Source organism: Nicotiana sylvestris, chromosome 9 (genome assembly GCF_000393655.2).
Source record: "Nicotiana sylvestris chromosome 9, ASM39365v2, whole genome shotgun sequence".
Lineage (NCBI taxonomy): Eukaryota > Viridiplantae > Streptophyta > Magnoliopsida > Solanales > Solanaceae > Nicotiana > Nicotiana sylvestris.
This window is the reverse complement of record NC_091065.1, coordinates 25,591,776-25,616,088: the sequence shown is the minus strand read 5'-3', so window position 1 is coordinate 25,616,088 and position 24,313 is coordinate 25,591,776. Positions and strand designations below refer to the sequence as shown.

Below are 24,313 nucleotides of genomic sequence, written 5' to 3'. Positions count from 1 at the left end.
TGATATATAGAATGACTAGTCCTTTTCATTGATGTTTGAAGTTCGGCATAGGGAAAACTCCAGTACAGAAAATTACATAACATTTCCTTCTCAGACTGATGAAAGAGAAGTAAAGCTGGCAAAATTCCACACAAAAGAGATGTATGTTTCCTCACTTACACTCTTCTAACAGACCACTATTGAGGTGATTGCCTATTCATAAAGAATGTCAGCACAACATTTCTTTCATCAACTGTGCAAAAAGGCTGGCAATTGACGCTTTGCGCTGCTCTACAAGATTAACAAAGAAAAAGAATTTACAAACAAGCGAAGAGAAGTAATGAAATATAAAGTTGCTGAAGAAGTGAATAATTTACTTCTATCAAAGTTTTTGGCCACTATTCTCCTTTCTCAAATTTTAGACATGGTTTGAGCAATGGGCAGTTGAAACTACAGATGGAAGAGGGCATTCCCTTTACTGGAAGAGATTGAAGATTAGGACAACTCAGACTTGATGATGATTCCATGGCTTCATTTTTGCAATAGACGCTTTGCGCTGCTAAAAAAAATTAATGAAGGAAAATAATTAACAAACAAGCTAAGGGAAGTAAACAAAAATAAAAAGCTACTGAAAAAAAAAATTACATCTATCGGAGCACCACTTGCTTCAACCATTACAGGTACTCCCCCTCGACCTTTATGGTGGGAATATGAGCAATTTTTGGCCAGTAATCACCCTTCTCGAATTCTAGACGTGGTTTGAGCAATGGGCAGTTGTGAATAGATAGTCTAGAGATGGAAGAGGGCATCCCTTTTACTGGAAGGGATTGGAGATTAGGGCAAGTCCAGATGGACAGCTTAGAGAGGGAAGAGGGCAGTGCTGATTCTGCAAGAGGGCAATCCCATATATTCAGCACAGAAAGGGAGGAGGGAAGCGCTGATTCTGGAAGAGATTGAAGTTGATAGCAGGAGCTGATCTCTAGAAATCGAAGGGAAGTGTGGTGCCTAAGACCTTCGGTTGGTAGTGAATGGAGCTCATGATGCCGATATAAATATAACTCAGAAAGAGATGAGGGAAGCCCTTCTTCCAGCAGTGACCGAATTTGGGGTAAATTAACAATAAATAGAGATTCAAGCGAGGTGAGGCGTTTGACAACTTGGCAGCTTAATGTTTTCAGATTGTCTACTTCAAGACTTCGAATAGAGCAAGGCAACTCCCAATTTTCACCAGCAAGAATCTCTTCATCACTACCATCATGGTAGATGGTTAAATCTGTGAGACAACGGAGTCTCTGTAAGTCCCACTCCTTCCGGCAATTCACCAGTTTCTTGCAATTGTGGATCTCAAGGACTTCTAAATTGCAGGGCAATCCTCCTTCAGGAAAAGACTCCATTTCTGGACAATTTTGAAGTAGCAGTTCCTTAAGATATGGAAGGAGTTCCTCCATACGTTCTGGAAGCGACTTCAGCTTTTCGCAGTTGAAAATATACAACTTACGCAATGGCATCGTCTGAGTCCCGCATGCCACCAAAAGTATTTCCAGATTTTCACATTCATTAATTCTGAGATGTTCAGTACCATTGGGAATCAAAAGCCTAGTAAGGCTGTGACAACTTTCTACGCTAAAATAGCGTGCTCTTGGAACCAACTCAGGTGATATATCATCTATAGAATCACATGCATCAAGTTCCAGATTCTCGAGAAACATGTTACTTCCTCTAGAAATCATCTGACTAATTGACGTCTCCAATTTCAATTTCTGACAACGACGCATCCTTAGTTTCTTCAAAGTGCTTGGCAAACTGCTAATGGGTAAGCAGGTAAGAGAGTCAGAGTGATCAATACATAATTCAACTATCTGCTTCATTCCCTGAAGTTGGGATGCAAACAGTTCAGCATGATCAGAAAGAACTCCAACCTTAGGAGAACCAACAACTACAAACTTTTTCAAACTTGAAAGTTGAATAGGTGTCTCCATAATGAGTTCCGGACATTTTGAAATTATCAATCTTGTTAGAGAACAAAGATTTTGAGGAAACTTCCCAATCAACTTTGGGCAATCAAAAATTGAAAGGTCCTGAAGTGTAGGGAAATCTCCATTCCCTAGTACATGCCAGTGCTTCCACTCCAGCATCCTTGCAAATTCAAGCTTCTCAAGAGAGTTAAAAGGCTTCTTGGAAGACAAATTACCATAAAAATCTTCAGCTACCTCCACTATTCGATGCATCCCTCGAATTGCAAGGAATTTCAAAGAAGGAAGTTGTCCTAGTGCTGGAAGGGAATCACAATCCTTGCAATTGCTAAGAGACAATTTCACCAGTTTAAGAAACGAATGATCAGCGATCCAGTTTGGAAACTTTGTCCCTGCATATCCGGTGATTTGGAGTTCTTTTATGTTCCGATTTGGATGTAGCTCATCAAGTATGTCTCTTTCATCTTGTGAACTGTCAGCAATACTCTCACTCCACTCCAACGATAACTTTTCAATATGATTCTTGTCCCTCATGTTTGCCTTCACAGCTTCCCTTCTATCAACCACATTTTGCAACTCTAGAATTGAAAGAGATCCATACAAGTTATGCAGCTTATCCATACCTCCGATTCTCGAACCACTGCAACCATCTAGAAGAAATTTAGCTCCCACTAGCACGTGGAGGCTTTTGAACTTGCTTGGATGTAGCGGTAGCTTCAAGCGAGAAGTGTTGCTAATGTCAAGGTAACGCAAGTTGATCAACTTTTCCATTTGCACTGGTAACTCCTCAAGATAATAACAAGATGACAAGAGAAATGTCTCTAAGTTGTACAATACACAAATCGAATCTGGTAACTTTCTTATCTTTGTCAGGGAAAGGTCCAAAAATTTCAGGAGCTTTAATTCGATTAACAAGACATTTGGCAACTCCTCAATCTCATAACAAGCCAATGATAATGCCCTTAAGGATGTTAGACATGGCAATATGTTATTCAACACCCTCTTGCTTAAAGGAAATGAATTATCAAGCTCAAAACTTATTGGAAGCAATGTTCTCAGCTGCTTCAATTTGTGTAGGGGTTTCAATTTCTCAAAGTCACCATATCCCATTGAATATGATAGGTGTCGACTTTTTTCCAATATATGAGATCCTTCATTAACTTCCAGATTGATACAAAGTTTTGAAGATGCCATTTGGGCCAAATCATTGACAAGGTCATGCATTAAGAATACCTCTACCTTCCTTTTAGAGGACTCTTGGACCCTTTCGAACAACGATCTTGATCGCAACTCGAGAAAGTATTGGTTGCCTAAATCTTCAACTGTTTCATCTTTTTGCAACTGTTGTACGAGACCATTAGCAATCCAGAGTCGAATGACTTGTTCTTTGCAAAATGGATAATCTTTGGGAAATATTGCACAATAGGAAAAACATTGCCTCAAATGCACGGGAAGATCAATGTAGCTCAGCATCAGCGCTGGTAATATGCTGTTATCCGGCAGTTCCCATATTTCGCTTCTCAAAACACGTCTCCACTCTTCAACCTCTGATTTGGAGCGCAACAAACCAGCAAGCGTCTTTAGTGCTAAAGGCAATCCTTTGCACTTCTTTGCAATTTGTTTTCCTACCTCTTCAAGTTCTGGATGTTCCTTAGGATCCCTATTTTCAAATGCATGTCTTTCGAATAAAGGCCAAGAGACTTCAGTAGACAAAGTTCCCACGTTAATTGGCCCAATACCCATCATCAAGGCAACACTCTCCTTACGTGTCGTCACAATGATCATACTTCCATTTTCTCCTTGTGCAAAAGGAATTCTCAAGTCATACCAGTCATTGTAGTTGTCATTCCAAACATCATCTAAAACAATAAGGAACTTTTTCCCCTTTAAGCTTTCCATCAATTTGATCTGAAGCTGATTAAGATTGTTATCAACCATCAAGTCGGATGAACCAATTTCTTGAAGTAACCCTTTTGTTATTCTAAAAACATCATATGGTTCAGACACAGAGATCCAAGATTTCAACTTAAAATGTTGTTTCACCTTCTCATCATTGTAAACAACTTTAGCAAGTGTTGTCTTGCCAACACCTGCCATTCCAACAATAGGAATTACAGTCAACCTTTTTTTAATTGCATCATCAGACAATAAACGGTCAACCAATATATTTATTTCATTCTGCCTACCAAAGATATCAAATTCATCAACCACAGAAGTTGAAAGTCTTCTAGTTTCTTGTTTACCCGAGTCAAGATGGTCATTTAGGCCAAGGCAGCCAATTTGCTTTTGCAGCTCCTCCAATGTTTCAATGGAATCTACCAACTTCTCCTTTATGTAAAGAAAAAATTTATCACTCAAGCACAAGTTGAGATCACTTCCCTGCTGGTTGCTTGTGTCTACAAGATTTTGATACTGACCTTCCACCTTAACTCGGAGAACTTCATAATTGATTTCTTCCATTAAGTTTTCAGCACTGTCTACAGCATCCCGAAGTTCATAAAGCCACTCGCTCACATTTGGATTTGATGCCTGTTTATTCTCTGCATCATTTAGCACAATCTTAAGACCACGCAAAGTCCTCCTCAGCTTCTTTAACAGCAAAACATCATGCTTGCCCCTTTGAAACATCTTCAGCAGCTCACCTTGAGGAGCAAGCCTATCAAAGAGAACTTGCAGAAGTGAAGAGAGAAATGCACCACCAACTGTTAAGCCAATATCCATTTCTGAAAGCTCTTAGTTTTACCTGTTCAATGCTAAGAGTAATATACAAACTAGAATGATCAGAGTACACTAACTTGTTGTTGAATGACCTTATCTTTTTCTCTTTTGCCAGTGGATTTAATTACTTGTAATTCGTACAATTATGTTTGCTATTAACACAGTTGACAGTCATACGAAGAAGAAAAAACAGAACTGTCCTTTCTCTTTTTAAAGAGTATGACTTTTCACCCAACGAAAGAACAAAGACCTCATAATGGGGTCTTCTTTCTTGAATATTCATTACTTTCTGAGCTGAAAATTTGAGGCAAGAGATGAAGGGTAGTTGGGAGTGTAGAAAGGGACCGAAATAAACGATAAATTCATGTAGGGTATGTGTTTGGTGTGCCTTTTGCTTCATGTACTTTGACAGCTCATCGTAGTGAATAATTGGAAAAAGCTTATCCTTTTACTTTCGGAAAAAGGGTTAAATATACCTATGTACTGTCGGAAATAGTATATAAAATTATCCTCCATGTGAGTATTCGTCTACAGCTACCCGTGCCCTTATACAACTGCTCAAATTTACCCCTAATCTTATGGAGGTAAACGTGGCACCGCATGAACTGCTGAAAAACCCCCAATTTTAATACTTTATCCCCTTTACAAATCCACCCTTAATTTAACCTATTCCTGACCCACTCCCCTTCAGAATCTTTTTATTTTTCTTTTCATTTTCTTTTTTCTTCTTTACATTCTTCTTTTTCTTCATATCAAAACACCATGCCACCTCCTTCACCCCAATTCCAAAAATGAGGAAAAATAAAAGTAAAAATTGAAGAATAAAAAAAATGAGGGGAATGGATGGTTAAATTAAAGGGTGGGTCTGTAAAGCGAATTGAGTATAAAAATTGGAAGTAGGTTTTCAGCATAAAAACTAATTTAAAAAAAAAAAAAACTCAAATGAATCCCATTTTGTCAACAAAATTACCCAGCAACAAAACCATTTTCTCAAAATCCTCTGCGCACAAAAGCTCCGTCCATGGGCCAGCAACAAAACCCATTTTCATTGCTACATTACCTTCACACCCTTACCACCACCATCGCCACAGCTAGAGTGCGTTTCAACAACCCTCTGGAGTAGAGGGGCAGGGATGGCTACAGTTAAGGAACAAGAAGAGACGTATTAGGAAAGAGAAACGCAGCCCAAATGATTTTTACCTATAGTTGGATTAACTTATATACACCGATGATATATTAAATTATTGGCGTAATGACTTCCTAGCCACTTAAACTTGTAGGGCTTTTGAAAGCCGATACACGAACTTTGGATTTTTCCATTTGAACACTTCAACTTGACAAAATGGATAATAATAAACACATTCACTAGAGCGTGTATATCAATTGCGCTGACATGTACAACACATCATGCTAAGCTATTTATTACTTGCCATGTGTTATTTGTGGATCCCATTTTTAAATACAAAATCAGAAGAAAAAAAAATAACAAATACAAAAAGGAAAAAAAAACGCCTGAAACATAGTTCGACAATTCCACCGTGGGAATCGTCCCCTCCGACGAGCAGCAGAACTCCGATGAGGCAAAAATGAATGCGCAAGGTGATCCAGGTATCCAAATTGGAAAAGAAAGGTACCAAAATGTTCGCCTTGACGAGGAGAATGCTCCTACACTTCCAATTTCATATGGGTACCAACTAATTCCTCCAATTTTACAATCCAAAAGCTCAGGCAGTCCGGTTGAGCAAGGTGTTCGACGAAATGCCCCTATCAATTCTGGGCCAATTGGAGACCAATTTCCAATTGGAATTCCTTCTACTACATCCATGGATCCTCTATGCAAAGATTCAGCTCAATCCATTCAAGAAATCAACCATCACCACCAAGTTGAAAACTCAAAACTTCACCAGTTGACCGGGCAAGGTGATCAGGCAAACCAAAGGACTCAAAACCAATGTCAAACTACTCCTGCTCCTCAGGAGAATGTTTCCAAACCTTCAAACCAGACCTTACATGGGCCAAATCTTTCGAATATCCAAAATGGTCATTCTACGCACTGTTCATATAACAGTGTTCGACCAAATGCCAATGCACCCTCCAGTTCTACTCAGCCTCTTTCACTAGGATTCTGAACTTACATGCTCCAGCATGGTCTGGTGAAGTTCGTAGCATCACTTACTCATATGATAGCATCACTTAATCCATGGTGGACGCCTGGGAAGATGAAAAAATTGGAAAAGTCTTTTTTTTTCTTTTTCATTTTTCTTTTTTATTTATATTTTATTCTAATTCTAATTTTTTTTAAGTAAAAACAATACTATTCACGTGTTTTGGGAGCGTGATTTGCACACAGTTTAGCCATGTCAGCGATAGTGCTTCCACATAGGCATGGTCAACGGTCAAATGTATTTATTATTATCCATTTTGTCAAGTTGGAGTGTTCAAATGGAAAAATTCAAAGTTCGTGTATTGGCTTTCAAAATCCCTACAAGTTTAAGTAGTCAGGAAGCCATTACACCTAAATTATTTTATTTGTTAGGTTACCTGTTTAACTTTACTATATACCCATTGTTGCAAGATTCTTTAATCTAAAAAAATTTATCCCTGCGGTGTACAAATGGCAAACTCATTAAACGTTGTAGTAATATCAAAATAGCGAAACTTATTCAAACTTGGACTTTTCTCTGGGAAATGGCAAAGCAAGTTCGAACAATTGATTTTTCTTAAAACAATTACAAATTGACCCCTTCTTCCCTATTACGTCTGTAGCATAGACTAAACCAATAAAAGAAGGTTTTGGAAATTCGCAGTTCTGTAGTTGATGTTGATTAATTGGAAAAATGAATACTTAATTGTTTACCTCTAAAATACGAGTAACAATTAAATTTGATTTGTAGTTTTAAAGATATGTAATTTAGTTCAATACAAATTAATAATCAAGAAATATGAAGTAGAAATGAAAGAAATAAGTGAATCAAACCAATATTACTCAGCAGTGATGACCTCTGTCGCGCCCCCTTTTTTCCCTATGCGGAGAGAGGTCCAGGTTCCGACGTTCATGGGGGCAGTAACTCGTTTCCTTTTGGGATTTGGGTTTTGAAGAGTCGCCACCTAACGGATTATGGTGCATTAGGGCACCTAGAGCGATTAACTCTTAGACTAGTTTGCATTACCAGAGATTTATAGCTTGTTTGGCCAAAAGTGCTTTTTTTGGCCAAAAACACTTTTGGCCAAAAATTGAGGTGTTTGGCCAAGCTTTTGGAAGGAAAAAAAGTGCTTTTGAGAAGAAGCAGAAGCAGTTTTGGAGAAGCAGAAAAAAGTAGTTTCTCTCCAAAAGTACTTTTTTGAGAAGCACTTTTGAGAAAAATACACTTAGAAGCAGTTTTTTAAAGCTTGGCCAAACACTAATTGCTGCTCAGAAGTGCTTTTCAAACTAATTAGCCAAACACAAACTGCTTCTCACCAAAAGTACTTTTGAGAAAAATATTTTTGAAAAAAAGCTCTTCTCAAAATAAGCTGATTTTTGCAGCTTCGCCAAACGGGCTATTAGGGTAAGCGCTCGAAATAACCTTAAGGGGAAGGTGTTAGGCACCCCTCTCGGTCCACAACGGTGGGTCCCGACCGAACTTATACTTATGAATTAGTCCTTTTGACAAATAAATAATTTAAACACATACTTGCAAATAAAGGCATGTTTTGGACATTGTATGACTCGAGTAATGAGACAAAAGGAAAAGACTTGAACAAGTTGCACATATATAGAGAAAGGTAAAGTTTAAACATCGGGAATTGGGAAAAAGGGGTCCTAGGTTGGTTAGCCTACAGGATCACCCCACACAATGCCCGGTAATCACTCCTCAATGATGGGCTACACGTGACATTAGCGCGTAGTCATCATATCCTTATTACCCAATTCCCTCCCCTTGGTCATAGCTTAAAGCGTTCTAACAACCTTGAAAATGTCCTATGCATGCATTACCCGTCCCTTCCTCGTGGCCTTGGCGGTATTTTAGGACCTCTATTTTTGGACAGTTCTAGACCATCCTAAGTTATTTAAAGGAGAAAAGTCTAAACGTCAATCAAAACAATTAGGACTATACATAAAGAATGAACAAATAATGGCTCATATTTTTACCTCCACAAGTAGGACAAACAAGTGCACGTCTCAATCAATTGTTTCAGGTATTTAATAAAACTTAGAACATAATATCTAGGTGAGCAAGAAGTATACAACATGAATTAGGACCAAGTGTCAAAAACCTATTAGCTTGCTTACTGATTTTAGACCTGTTGAATGTGAGCAGTTTTTAAAATAACAAACGCAGTTTTTATAGTTGCAGAGTTTAATCGCCCTATAGGCTTGCCTAAGCGCACAACAGTGACGTCCTAAAAGCATGATATCTATTAGGAATTCAGTAAAACAGTGATCGATTTTAAGCAGACAACCTGAGATCCTATATACATGCTTTCTAGCGGTATTAATTTAAGGCGGTATTCAAAAAAACTTATTTAGAGAAGCGGACAGATTAATTAAACCAATTCAAAATGAATAAACATGAATTAAACTAAACTGGTTTTAAGTTCTATAGGCATGATTTCTATTAGAGCTGATTTTAATTCCTATAAGCATGGTATCTAATTATAAAGCTGATTTTAACCATATAGGCATGATCTCTATTATTAAAGCCATTTAGATCCTATAGACATGATTTCTAATATTGTGGAAGAAAAGCAAACATGGCAAACACATTGAATTAACACAACCCTATAGGCATGGTATCTATCCGATTTACCCAACATATATAACTACCCACACTTTTTCACTAATCACCCAAATGTTGTTTATGATAATTATTATAGGCCAATGAATTAAATAAAAATACATAAATAAACAGGAATTAATCTATAGGGAGTCTGCAGTAGTCCCAAATGACTTCCCAAGCCTCCAATGGCCTCAAATGCCAAAGTTCCATAGACAATTTCGTGTCTAGGTGTGTCAGAGTTCCCTAAGGATCTCAAGGATCCCGGGCAGTGCTCACACCTAGACCTTTTCTCAAATAATAACTGACTTAGGTGCAGTGTGGAAAGGCCAACTCTGACATGCCAGAGTTCAGAGAGATCTCAAGGCAGTACACATGTCAGAGGGGCAGAACCTAGTATTCTAAGAATAAGTGGAGGTGCATAACAATTGAAAGAGTTTAATAGAAAGCTCTTAAGACTAAAAAAGAACTTTTGAAAACCATTAGTGCTGAAACAGTTTGAGGAAAGATGTGAAGAAAACCATTGGCAATCAAAACCAAGTCATAGAACAAGTTTCATGAACAACTTTCGCACAAAGGGGATAGGGGTTGGAAACATAGAGGGTATCTCTTAATGGAGCATACAAACGACAGGACATAGGAAGTTTTGAGGGGGTTCTACATATGCAACAAAGATCACAGCAGAAACATGCATCACACATCTAGAATTGCTTTAAAAAAATTGACTGACTTAGTAGGAACAGAACATGCAAGGACTTAAATGAGCATGTCGGGCAAGTATCAATAATGGAGGCATGCTAATTATATAGAATCAGAGTTTAAGAAAGACAGTAGTTAGGCCAAACATATGCAGACATGCTAAACAATATAACAAATAAGCAAGTAAAGTGGAAACCTACTAATCATAGGTTTGAATGGGCAATATTAAACATGCTTGGATAAGCAGTAGACAGAAATATGAACAGACTTAAGCCATATGAACTAAAGTAATAAGTAAACACATAGGTTTGATTCTTAAAAATTAATCAGAAGCATACCTAGTTAAAGAATTAAAAACATAAGATGTGAAAAATGTAGTGTACAACTTCCAGCCTTGGCTTGCAGCCGGCTAGAATGGCAAAGATCACAAGTAACAAAGAGCAGAAAGAGAGCCTTTTAGAGTGTAAAAGGTAGGGGGTTTTGAACTATCGTTCGTTGTTTTAGAACTTAAAATAAGAGGGGGTTTATATAGTAATCAAAGCTTAACAAATAAGGTGAGAGATCAATCACATATGTAAATCAGCAAGTCCTTCCCTTAATCAAGGGATAATCAAATCAACGGTAAATCATGCTAGGTATTTAAGGAAAAGAATCAAGTAAGGCTTGTGTATGTAGTAGGTAATTAGGGGTAAATGAACAGAAGTTTCAGTTAAGGAAACAATCAGTAAGAATCAGCAAAATTAAAACAAGGCAAGGGAAAATTAATTAAAGCAAGTAATTCAATCAAATCGAGTAGAGAGGTAAGAATCAGAAGTTTAAGGGAAAGTGTTCAAATCAAACCCAGAAAATAAGGAATTCAGAATAATCAGAGGTTCAATCAAAGAGAAAGTCATGAAAGAGTCAACAAGTTTAGCATATAAAATAAGGCAAGACATGAATAGTCGGGAATCGACACATAACTTCAACAAAACAAAAGTTAGACGACACTGATTCAATGAGTAAGATATAGGTCTTGACATGAACAGTCAGGATGAACACAAGCATATAGAATCAGTGAAAGGGTTGAACTAAGAAATTCAGTAGAAGCATATTAGGACAAGAAAATCATGAGAAATCATAAGAACCCAAAGCAAGAACACACTCAGATATACCAGTACTCAGAAACCAAACGAAGAACCCCAAAAAATTAGGGCTTTCAGTACAAGCGAGCTAAGATTGTAGCGGACTTATAAAATCAGTCAAAACATATGAGAAGCAGAAGATTAAACACAAAAAAGTCATCAAACATTTTGTAAAAGAAATTCCGGAAACCCTAGTTTAGAAAAAGATGAAAATCACTTGAAAATCATACGATTCTTGTAAAAAACCTCAAGGTCGTTGTAAAACTCACATGAAACAAACCCAAATCATCTTAGATCTGTACAGATCTAAGAGGTTTAGAAGAGAAATTAGGGTTTCGAAGAGAACAATACAGAGGTGAAGAAACATGCTAAGAAACCCATAGATCGTAGTCAATATAGGACGATCTTACTCGGAATCACACTGGAATGGCCTGAAACAGGCGAGAAAGGAACCATAGATGCAAGTCAACTAGCCCTAGTCCCTTGAGGACCCTGGAGATGGCAAGAATAACGTGAGAGAGACCATTTGAGGCCTGGGAGGTGGTAAGAGATCATCGTAAACAACCATAGATGAGGGTCAGTGAGGTTTGGTTAGGGTTAGGTTTGAGAGCGTTTGATAGCAGAGAGGGGGTTCAGGGCGGCAGGTAGTGTAGAATGATAGGGTTTGGGCGGGTCTTTTGGGTTTATTTTAGGAAGGGTTGTTGTTGTCGTTGATCTTTATGATCAACGACCGAGATTAAAGGGTATCAGGGCCGGATCGGGTCCTCAGGGTTTGGGCTGGGTAATTTAATTGGGGATTGAGCTGGTAGTTAGGTTAAATTGGGGCTGCAATTGAAAATAAAATAGGCTAGATTTTAAATAGCCACTTTTAATAGTTATATAATTTATAAAAATAATAAATAATTTCTAAAAAATACTTTCATGTACTAAAATAATTTAAAATAGTCTTTTAACATTTTAAAAATATAAAAGACCATTTTATGCATCAATAATGCAATTATGCATTAGTAGGGCTATTATTGCAAAGATGTGCAATTTAGCTTTAAAAATGTAAATTTAATTACAAAAATACACTAAAAATGTTTAAACACTATTTTGACGTAAATAAAGAATTTAGATGACTAAATCACCACAAAAAGTAATTTGAAAGGTAATTATTGGAAATTTTATAAATAAAAGAAGAAGAAATAAATCAATTTGGAGGTTTTAAGAATTATAGAAAAATTATAAAAATGCTTATGCATGCTTATAACTACATATGTGCTATTTTGAAAGTATATATATATGTATTAAAATATATGAGAAAAAATTGGGTATTAGCAACCTCGAGATGAACTAAGAGCAATAAAGTAAGAACAATAAAAGTATAGGATGTTTTTGATGAACAGTAAAAGAGAAAAGTAGAGAGTATATTCTTTGCTAATGATTAGATCATGTTACAAATGATTGGGGTCTCCTTTATATAATAGGGGGTATATTTCTATTTACAGTAAGAAATCCTATTGGGACAGCTGTATAACCGCCTAGTACGGATTTGTACTGATTCGTACAAATCTATTCCGTAATTTATGCCATGATCTTTGGGGACATGGCGAAGATCTTTCCCTTTCGTAACAAACTCGTAACAGCACTGTCTCGGAGCCGGTCATGCTTGGCTCCGATTTTCCCCAAGCCCTTCGATCCTTGGACATTGCATTCTTTCTTCGAGCTCGAGTCTGATCCATCGAGCTCAAACTCGATCTTTCCTGAACTTGGTCTTAAAGTGAACCCTCGAGCCATTGAATTCGGGCGTACCCGAATTCGACCGTATACAGATAGTCCCCGCATTTCTTAGAATAATATGATAAGAAACGATTGGAACCTCGATTTTCCCGAGTCTCTTATGATGACATCATACTCGTGACGTAGGCGCTCGAAGTGATCGAAAATGTCATGTCAACACGCTTCCCTAAAATATTAGATGCGTGCCAGCGACGGTCGGACACTAGTGCCACCGAACCGTCACCGCTTCATCTATAAATACGATCGATTTTGTGGTATTAAAGAACTTTTACCACTTCAAATAAAACCTTTTGTTGTCTTCTTCTCTTCATTTTTCTGACTTCGCCACCTGTTTCCACCGCTCGTTCAGTGCCGGAAAAAGCCAAAACCCTATAAAACATCACATTCCGCTATCTGTTACACCTTTCTATCTCTAAAATCATGGCCAAAACTTCCAAAGCAGTTCCAAAAAAGATAAAGCATCTTCTTCTTCTTCTTCCCGGCCGACCACGCTGGTGGCGCCGACTCTTAGTGAAATCACCCCGACCCTTATGTGATAAAAAGGATTTTAATACCGAGAATCCTCCCAACATCCCAGGCTGATGCGAACATGCATCTGGATATATCAGTTTGGTAGCGGAGAAGAATCTCGAGGCCGTGAGGAAGTACTGCGGCTGGGGAGACGAGGTCGAGATACAGATCCCCGACCCCGAGGAAAGCATCACTACCCACGTGGAGGGGTTCCTGAGTGTTTACACTTACCCCTTTACATTGAGTCCCCTCGATTCGGTGGTGCTCGACTTCTGTAAACAATATGAAGTCACCCTCAGCTAGATCCACCCCTCTTTTTGGCGCATTGTTATTATGTTGTGCTTTTTCTCCAACAAGGCCGACGGGTTAGAGTTTAACCTCAACCATCTTATTCGGCTATATCGGCCTCAATTGTTTCGAGGGCTCATCAAGCTTTAGCGCCGATCAAAGAAAGCCTTCTTTGCAAGTAACAACAAAGATAAGGATCAGGGCTGTATGAGCTGATTTATCAGAGTAAGAACCTCGGACATCATTCCGAGGGAGAAAATGTTGTTCCAAGAGAAATGGAACTTCAATCGTAAGTGAATTTCTTTTTTAAATATCTTCTCATATTTTTGCTTCAAAATTTTGTAACGTATGTACCCTTTTTTGTAGCTGTTGCCTGGACTCCTCACGCGGTGCTTGATCTCAAGGATTGGGTCTAAAAGTTGGATGCAACCTCCACTTATGATGAGCGTAAGTGGCGTGAATTATCGAAGCATAATGGTAAGTTTTTTCCACAGGTTTTTTGATATTCTTCCTTTATCGACATTGGCACCTCACTTATGCTTATATGTGCAGGCCTCGCAGATGCCTCCGAACCCGCGGAAGGAACCAAGTCCCCAATTCTGAAACTGGGGAAAGACAATAAGAGAAAGAGGGCTTCGGAGCCCGAGGATCTCCAGGATGAGGGGGCCCCTTCTCGAAAATAAATGAAGAAAACCATCCGCGTAGAGTTGGATTCTGCCATCTAATTCCTGGGCGAAGAGAACGAGGGGAAGAATTGGCGTTGGTGCCCCGAACCAGAAAATCTGTCAAAATTGCCGACCCCCTACATCGGAGATCTTGCCTCGTGGTGAGAAAACTTCAAAGAAATACTCGGGTACAGTCCCCGAGTCCCTTGCGATTGAGGTTGCCTCTCCTCTTTTAACGAGTATGTCGGAGAGGGTAAGAGTTAAGAGAAGCGAGGCCAACCAGAGCGCCCTGAGTGAAGAGCTCGGGGCCATGACAATGGGTCACTCTCCTCCTCTACTATCATATTCCGAGGAGGCATTAACAGAGGCCCAAGCTCCACAAGCACCTGATCCGAGTAGAACCCTCGGTGGGGAAGACCTTTCCGGGATTGCTTCACCGGGGTTGATGCTGCTGCCAATCTCAACGACGCATCCACCCTATTTGAAGAGGCTTATCATCTCTTCCCTCGGGTAAGCACTAGTCTTTGTTGTTGTAATTTTCTTTCTTCTCCCTTTGTTTTGACTAACACGTTTAAGCTTTATGTGTAGGCTATCACTAAATTCAAGGCTGAGTTGAGCCAATGTGAAACCTATCTTAGGAGGGCCTCGGATGAAGGGAAAGCCTTGAGGCTTCTCTGTAACAAAAAGGAAGAAGAGCTCAAGGATCTTCGAACTGAATTGGCCAGATCTTGGAAAAATGAGGTCGAGCTAGATGAGTAAGTAACTGTGATTTTAACAGAGTATGGTCTTCTTGGCCTTATTGCGGAGGCTAACACTTTGATGTATCAGCTGTAGCATAAGTTGGAAATGATTGGGCAACTCCAGAGCGAGGTCGATCGAGTCAAGGCTGACTGCCACCGATGGAAAGAGAACATGGATCGGCTCGCTGCTGATAAAGAGGCTGCTCTGGCCCGACTGGCCTCGGCTAAAGCTCAACTCCGAGGTACTAAGGTGAAAAACCTGGCTCAGGCCAAGAAAATTGAGGAGGTAGAGGCAAAGCTCGCTAAGGCTGGGGCCGAGGTTGCAGAGGCCAGGGCCGAAGTTGAGAAAACGAAAGCTACGGCTGATAAGACCATTGCCGTATACTTATGGGATGCCGAGGCTGTTCAAGCGGAGCTAAGGGAGTCCTCCGGCCAGGAAAAAATAGAGCAATGATTTGTCCAAGTTCTAATTCCGGAGGGAGACTCTTGAAGAAATCCACGCCCGAGGGTTCGACCTTGCTGAAGAGATAGCAGAAGTAAAGGCGCGGGAAACCGATGCCGGGTTTCTTGTCTGTTTCCGGGGATGTATCCCCGAAATAGCTTAGGTTCTCTTTTTCTTTTGTGTAAGGGCCCCTCGTGGGCGTTGTAAACATACTTTGTAAATTATCTTTTGTGAATACAAAGAACCCCTTTACTTTATCTTCAGTTTGTGTTGAATTTCGTTTCGCCTTTATTTGTGAAATTTTTTACTATATAATTCCAATGATTAGTCCGAATACTGGACTCAGAACATAATAAACCCTTAGATGTTTAACCGATCAATATAATACCTCTTAAGGTTTTTGTTAATCCTCGAGCTAAGCTTAAATTGGTTTGGCGTGAGCTCCTCTTGAGTTCGAGTTGAGTGAGAATGAGGTCTCGTCATCTATATATTTTGGCCCTTAGGCTCTTTTTAGATCGCCCTTCAGGCTCTTTTATATCGACCCTTAGGCTCTTATAGTTGGGCCCTTAGGCTCTTTGAGTTGGGCCAATTCAGCCTCTAAAGTGGCTATAATTTTTTCCTCTTTTCGTCTAAAAGACTTAGTGAAAATTTTTGTATGCCTTAGCATGTGTTTTTTGTACCCGTTGGGTTTTTTGCGGGTTCGATGTATCGAAACATTATTGGTAACTTGTTTGCGTAATAATCGAATACCTCTTGAGGTTTTTTCAAAGGCTGATATTATCGAAGCCTTTAAATTATTCGAGGGCTGATTTTATCGAAGCCCTTTATCTTTGCTTTTGTCGCGGGTAGCCTGATTTAATCGGTTTTTTCAAAGTGTTAGAAGGCCTTTAATTTTATGGCGGAAGTCAGACGTCTCCGAGCTGCATTATTTTGGCCGTAGCCTTTTTATATGACCGTAGCCTTCGTATCGAGAGGATGCCTTTTTGAGGTCTTATAAGTCCGAGTTTTTGATGACTCAGATGCATTAACTGTCGATAACAGTCCCCGAGTATTCAGGGGTGCATTTGCATTTTGGCTTTTGAGCCGTTTCTCGTAGGAGTATAAGCGTAGAGATGGTATAATAGTAGACTTCTTTGAGACACAAAGTGTTTTTGATATAGACAGAATGCTTCTCAAAATAGTTGATATATACGTACATGCTTTGCCGTCGGGGCTCGACTATTCTATATGGTCACGGTTCATCTGACTGTTTGGCCCATTACAAAGTTCTCCTATCGAGGCCCTCTTTGACATGAAGTAAAGTATTTTCCTGAAAATATAACCTCTGAGGGTGATGGCCCCCAGTATTCGAGGTTGATTCAAAAGAAGCCTTGGATACTGTTGAGTTCTCCTTATGTAGCATATAGTTGTTGCCTCATTAAAAACCTTGCCGGTAAAACTCATTTGGGACAAAATCCGATCTAAGGGAAAAAAAGTGCAACACATGCTTTAAAACCTAAGGCCTTCGTATAAAAAGCGGTGCCTTCGATAGCTTCGATCGAACATCTGCAATGAGTTAGTTTTAAACTCAAATGGACAAAAGGATAAAGTCATACTGTTTATCGTGAAAATGGTAACAGCAATTAAATTTGTAAATGAGATTCTAAAAATACGTGATCTATTTTTATGCTAGTTGTTAGAGCAGATGATGCTAGGAATATGAAGTTTAACGATGAAATGCAAGCTAAAGCGAGACAGTAATCAAACCGAGGGGCTTACTGCCCTGGCTTCAGCTGGTCGATGGAGGACCTCGGGGTCGATATCTGGGCTCGATCTCGAGCCATCGGGGGTAGTCGGGAATGGAATAATAGTTAATATATGATTGAACAAGGCTCTATATAGCCAATACCAAGCAATAAATGAAGAACAAGTGTGAGAGTAGTAAATGCTAAAGTGGCTTCGAGCTAGTAAGACCGAGCGAGTTAGAGAGAAAGAGAGAAAGAGAGATATTATTGATCTTGTGGAGAAATAGTTGGAGCAACATCAGCCCCTTACAAAGTAGTGTAGATTCCCTTTATATAGGAGGGGAACCCAGCTATGGTACAACATGCATTAATTGTAAAGTATGGAGATGGGACGGCTAGACGCGACGCTTCGGCATAGGCTCTAGATAGGCCGGCTCTGTCAGATTCAACCGTTTGTCTTGGGAACTTCCCCTCATGTTCTAGCCTCGTCCTCCATCTTCTTCGAGTCGGGCCTTGACGAGCCCCGAGGGAGGGGACTCAGTCGCACGTCCTCGGGGCTCGAGGCATTCTTTTGAAATAACTTGATAACGAGAAATTAAGTACTCTGATTTCGCCGCATACAGATAGTTTTCGCGTTTCCCAGAACGAAGCAATGGGAAATGATTTTGACACCTGACTCCTCGAGCGTCTTATGACGACGTTACACCAATGACGCAACCTGTGGCATGAGCTTTTGCGGAAACCGGGGTGTCCTATGGACTTGTGAATTTTGATATCATTCAATGCAATGTCGATTCCCGTTCTTCAAGGTGAATGTACCGCCGTTGATTCGGTTCTTCAAGAATGCAGTAATTGCATCCTCCGGTCAATCTTCCAAGGCCTCAATGACCGTGTCGTTACCCCCTATAAATGGGGGTGTCTTGGCGTTGTTTTTTCTATCCCAGTACCTCCATTGGCTCATTTGCTCATTTCTTCTTGTCATCTTCCTCTACTCTTGATCATTATGTTTGGGGCTCATGACCTTAAGGCCATTTGGCAGAGCTCCCGTAGGTTGTGTTGTGGCCTCTTGCCAGAGCCTCCTTCTGTCGAGCATGATCATGATGTCCTATCGTTGCTGTGGTTGTCGATATGTTTGCCGTTGCTGTTGTTGTTGGCCCGAGACGATGACATCCGGGGAGTCAGTTTTCCCCTTATGTAGACAGTCGTTTAGACTATTCACCGCTGCTCAATCTCCTACCTAGGCCTGGTGAGGCACTTCATCCTTTGGGTTTTTCCTTTCTTAAGGGATAAAATGGCACTATCGGCCGTTGAGGCTGGGGCCTGCCGAATCTTCAACCTTTGGCTTTGGCGGGCCATGTCTCTTTTCCCTGCCTCCTCTACATCCCCTCCTTTTCCTCTTCTTCATCTTTTCCCTAGGTAGGAACCCCTTGGGGGATTGAGCTGGGAACCTAGAGGAGGTGGCGGTCAAAGGAATCGCCCTCGAGGATGTGTACTCGAGGGGGAGATGCTCGGGGATGCTGATACCAGAGATGGACCTTCGAGGATGGACCGGGCTCTCGGGTTTCATCATATGTACATCCTTCCGTTCCTCCATTTTTGTGTAGAGATCCTCTGTAGGCCTTTGTAATTGTATGTAAGGACCCCTCGAGGGCTGTTATACATGGAAATTTATGAATATGAAGATACTTTCTTGATTTCTATTTTTAGTTTTTCCCCTATTGTTGCATGTTCTTGTGTGCTTCGAAGCCTTTGAATGTTTTCCTTTGTTGTTGGCCGCTGACATCTAACTTGGGCGCAAACATTCTTTCCGATCCTCCACCGATTGACATGGCTCTTTTTCGAGCCCATCGTCATACCTCGGACCAAGCCTGAATTGATTTGATAGGCTCGGACTGTCGGGACCTCTGAGTTGGGGGCCTGCTTTGAACCTGATGCAGATAGCTTTTTTAAAGCGTAGTGGATAGACTTCTGTTGAGGGGTCGCCTTATGCTCAGGCGATGCCTCGAGCTCTCCTAGAGCTTTCATGATCAGAGCTTCGCGCCCTTATTTTTCTTTTGAGAAAGGGAAATCATGAGATCAGGTACCATCTCGAGTTAAATGATGGCGTTGAAGGCTTCTCGAAGCCTGACTTCTCTTTTGGCGGAGATCCTCGAGGTCGGGCTCTACCTCGAGACTAGAGACAATACAGTTGAGTCTTTGAGGCCTAACTTCTTGTCAATGGATGCCTCTGGGGTTGGGTACCACTACGGGATCTATAAGGTTGTTGGCCTCCCGAACTTACTCTAGACAGGAGAATCGTCACTGTTTCTCGCATATATGCGGGGTTGCCTTTGTTTCTTTGGGAGATATCATTGTTCTGGATAGCTATCCCTCTACCTTGGCATTGGGTTCTTCATCTCTTCGGGCGCAAAAGCGTTGGAGCACGTCTTCGCCGTAGTTTGTTGATTCTACCATAGCCATGGCAACTGCTTCAGGGCCGTTCCGGCAGGGAGGGGAGAGTTCCACGCCCAGCGTTCAGGATCCGCTGGAGTTCACTTTGGAGACTGTGTCTTTGATAAAAGAGGAACATCTGGAGATGGTCAGGAAATACTGCGGATGGAGCGAGGGGGTGATGCTGCAGGCGCTTCCCCCAGGTGAGAGCATTACGGACTCTGCTGATGGATTCCTGAGCGTATGCCTATATCCCTTTGCATTTGGCCCCCTCGACAGGATCGTGCTTGATTTCTGCTCGAAGTATCGGGTTACTTTGGCGCAGATACATCCGTTGTTTTGGCGAGTGGTGCTGATGATGAGTTTCTTTGCGGAGAAGGCTGGGCTTGAATTCACGCTCAGCCACCTTGTCAGGCTGTACTGACACTTTCACCACCGAGGCCTGTTAACCTTACGGTGCCGTTTGCCCATGCCTTTTGTTGTTGATGATGAAGAAATTGAGGATCAAGAGTGGATCAGTCGATTCGTCCGGGTCCGGATGACTGATATTATCTCCGTTGAGCTTATGCCGTTTCTCGAGAGTTGGAATTACGCTCGTGAGTGGGATGTCTGGCGCTTTCTCAGATTTTGCTTATAGCAAAAGTCAGTTGACTAATCAGGTTTTTCTCCTTTTGCAGCAACTTCATGGATGCCGGGCGAAGTTTTTGATCTGCTCGACTGGGTTCGGAGGTTGGTGACCCATTCGACCTATGATGAGCGTAGGTGGCGAGCTGTGTTCTGTAACAGATGGGAAGAGAAATACCGAGGTACGCACGTACGATGCCTTTACCTTGGTTTTCGTACATTTGAGATGACACTTTCCTTTTTCTTCTGCACTGGCTTTGCCATTGTAGGTATCAGGCAGCTCCTTGGGGTGAGGATGTGTTTTTCCGGAGAGGGGGAGGCATCATCGGCCTTCGAGCTGAGGGGCGATGGCGACAAACGGGATCCGTATCTGCAGTGTGATAGAGCTTTTAGTGGGGCTAAATGGGCCCATGTCTTCAAGGAGAGGACATCATCCAAGCCTGCTGTTCCCTGGGTGTTTGATTCCCGGACGGCGGTTCCTCCGAGTGAATATGCTTTGCCTGAGGTTGGTTCTCCCGGGACTAATGAGGCAGGATCAACAGGAGTGCGCTCTGCCTTTGAGGAAATCCGCTGGCTTCACTTTGTGTTGAGTTCTGGCGCAGTTCTTCTATATTTCGCGCCTTCTTTTCTTTATCGAGCTTTCCTTTTGCAGGCCTTTGATAGGCTCAGGTCTGAGCTGCTCCATCAAGGGGCCAGGCTTCGGAAAGCTCTGAATGAGTCTGAGTCCCTTAGGCTCCTTAGCGAGGAGAAGGAGGTTGAGTTGTTGCATTGGCGATATGAGGCGTACCGGAGCTCGAATTATGAGAGCTATTTGACGGAGCAGGTAACCTTTCGTAGTATGCGCTTTGATCTTTTTGACCCTTAAGGTTAACCTTTTTTCCTATCTTAGCTGCAGAAAAAGACGGAGGCCTTGCAGTACCTTAAGGGCAACACTGACCGCGTCGTGAATGCTTGCGGTGAACTACAGGCTCAGGTGCGGGCTCAAGCTTTAGAGGAGAGAGGTGCCTTGGCCAAGGTTCCTGCCTTCGAGGCCCAACTCTGCTTAGCTCGTGACAATGCTATAGTTCAAGCGGATATGATTGGGAAACTCGAGTCCGATCTCTCAAAGATCAGGGCTGAGATAGTCAATGCCCGAGCTGAAGCAGCATTAAGCCGAACCAAGGCTGATCAGGAGATGGCGATTCGTATGAAGGACGCTGTTGATGACCAAGTAAAGCTAAAGCGGGCCCTCGACCGTAAGAAGAGGATCGAGGAATATTTTCATTGCAGATCCCGAAGAGAGGTACTCAAGGAGATCGGCGTTAGGGGCTTCGTTCTCCCGGAGGAATTGGCTCGAGCAAGGGCGGACGAGCGTGATGCTCGGTCACTCCTTGCTGACGTCATGGAGAGCGAATTTAGGGTTGGCAGGCTATAGCCTTTTGGAGCGGAGTGTAGATTTTGCTGTTTTTCCATTTTGTATTTAATACTTGCAGAGCATGTTTGTAGATGGAGGGTGCGCCTTTTGCGTAAGAAAAATAAGAGAAAACCTGAAGCTTTAATTGTTTTGCATCTCTTTCTGCATTGCTTTTGACCAGGCGGGCTGGTTTCGGTGTTTGGCGGGAGCCTCATGGGTTCGAAGCTAATCAGGCGGGACCAGAGGCTTTTATGTGCAATTTTTGATGTGAGCAGGAGTTGGGGCCTCCGTGATTTGCCCAGCTGTTTAGGCATAGTGTCCGAGTTAGGCCTTGACTCGAGCTTGCTTGACCTTCGATCTTTTGTGCCTGTGTGGGCGGACGGTAACTGTTCTTATTTTTTGTCCTTGGGCATTTGCTGTTTCAACTATTTTGGGTTCAGTCTCCGAGTCATGTTGCGACTCGAGCTTTAATTGACCCTCAAGTTCGTTCGCGCCTGTATGGGCGGGTAGTGATAGCATTTGTGCTTCGGGTCGAAGTGACCATTCAAGTGTGTGGCCCGGAGGCTTGCTGGCGAATATGGCACTTGCGCCGTGCCCTTAGGCATGTGTAGTTAACTATTTTGGATCCGTTCTCTGAATCGGATTACGATTCGAGCTCATTTTAATCCTCAAGTTTTCAATTTTCAAGCTGGCGACGGTGGCTCTTAAGCTGTTTGGTCGTTGAGACCTTTTAGTGTGTGGCCCAGAGGCTTGTTTGGCTGGCGACAGTGGCTCTTACGCTTTTGCCCGTGGGCATTTTGTAGGCTTTGTTGTCCTTTCGTTAAGGTCTTTTTGAAGTAATTTTGCCTGACCCGTTGTCGGTTCTAGAAGAACCTCGATTTTAAGTTGTTAGCGATGATTTTTGAGCACCTTGTAAGGTTCTTATCTCGTAGGCCGAGTAGCTCGAAGCCTTGTGTTTTGGAGTTGACATGGTCGAACCTCATTTTCCTGTTGAGGGAAACCTGTTTTAACCAGTTCTTTTCGAAGTATATTCAAAGTAATGGCTTGCGATTTTGTTAGCAATAGTCGGGTGTCCCCGAGTCGCGTTAATTTGGCTGGAGCAGCCATTTTGACCATAGTCATATGTGTTTGGACGGAGCCATTTTTTGATCCCTAGTGATAGTTTAGGCGTCTATACCGAGGGTATGCCCTTTCAGGATTCTTACAAATGCGATGTATAGCCTAAACTTCGGGATTGAGTTTTACGCCTGTAGTAAGGTCTTACAAAATTTTCATGCCTGTTGAGATCTTACAGTTTTGTCATGCCTGTTGAGGTCTCACAGTTTTTGTTTCTATGTAGAATAGGTCTGGTTATACCGAGTCTGCCCGCTCGGGGTTTTACAGTTTCGGGTTTTTCAGTGTATAGCGATTGACGACAATCTCTGAGTCATCGAATTTGCTTAGGCTCGAAGGCCGTTATTCGTGAGCTCGGAGTTGCCTTGCTGGGGCCTTGTGAGCCCGGAGTTTCTACCCTGGGGTCGTGCGGGTGCCAAATTGTTGACGCTAAGTCTCCGAGTATTTCGAGATGCATTTGGCGGAGGGATCCCTGCCGAGAGTAAAATTTCCTTTTTTGGAGTATAAGATGCTGAAAGATATCCTTTTATTGCTTGGCGTAAATACATATCGTTTCGTTGTTGTGAGCTCGTCCTGCGCGGGCGCTTCTCCTTGGACTGTCCAGTCCGATACATAATTCCTTATCAAAGCTCAGTCTGCCGTTCCCCGGTCCTTCCGAGCGGACGATGCCTCCAGGGGGGGGGTGCCCTTCATCGTTTGATTGCAGAAGAAATCCTGTGATCATGTCGGATCCTCCTTAGGGGTACATTGCTCCGCAGAGTACTTTGTTGGCGAAACCCTCTTTGGGGAGGAAGTCCAGCCGAGGGGAAAGAGTGCGACAGCTCCTGCCAAGGCCTTGAGGGCTCTGGGTAGAGTTAGATCCTCCGAACGCCCTGAACCGGTGTCTGCACATAGGTTAGTGAAAAATAATGAAGGAGGTAGGTAATATTTCTTTACCGTGGGATGTGTAGGCAATGTTCCGAGGTTTGGTATACTCCCGCTGTTTTGGGGTATGGATTCTAGTACAGCCCTCCGTTGTGTTTAATCGGGCTTGGCCGATAATGTGGTTCACTTACCTTTTGGCTCTTTCGAGAGTGGAGATGTTGATGCCAGTGATGCATCATGTGATGCGGGATTTCCCCTTGTCGCGTATTGCTTCCTACCGATGGTTTTAATTCCATCCCTGGCGTGGAATTTTCATCCTTTCGGTGAAGTGGGGATGGCCCTGTCCGAATAAGGCATCCGTGCCTTACGCCTCCTCTACTGATATGGAACTTGGCGTTCCGGTCTGAGCAAGTCATGCCGCACTGGGGGAATGGTCTTTCCCCCTTACTATAGCGATCGCCGCTTGGAGTTTGTCAAGGATTTGAGAGGTG

General features: G+C 41.9%; 1 protein-coding gene across 4 annotated transcripts; it reads right to left on the bottom strand.

The window, feature by feature from the left end:
* LOC104241213 (putative disease resistance RPP13-like protein 1) lies at nucleotides 1-5,139 on the bottom strand. 4 transcript variants are annotated; one of them, XR_714659.2, is made up of 3 exons: nucleotides 625-5,139; nucleotides 357-538; nucleotides 1-270 (listed from the first exon to the last, which is right to left on the bottom strand). XR_714659.2 is itself a non-coding variant. In XM_009796134.2 (2 exons), the coding sequence occupies exon 1, from the start codon at nucleotides 4,671-4,673 to the stop codon at nucleotides 654-656; it is 4,020 nt and encodes a 1,339-aa protein (XP_009794436.1). In that variant the 5' UTR covers nucleotides 4,674-5,139; the 3' UTR covers nucleotides 1-535; nucleotides 625-653. The 4 variants fall into 4 exon arrangements, 1 of the variants encoding a protein (XP_009794436.1); XR_714658.2 differs by having other exon boundaries at nucleotides 357-535; XR_714661.2 differs by having other exon boundaries at nucleotides 1-265; nucleotides 357-535.
* Between the last annotated feature and the right edge of the window lie 19,174 nt (nucleotides 5,140-24,313).

What these genes read in the sequence shown, in the direction of transcription:
- LOC104241213 (XM_009796134.2), bottom strand. Translation starts at nt 4,673, where the DNA reads ATGGATATTGGCTTAACAGTTGGTGGTGCATTTCTCTCTTCACTTCTG.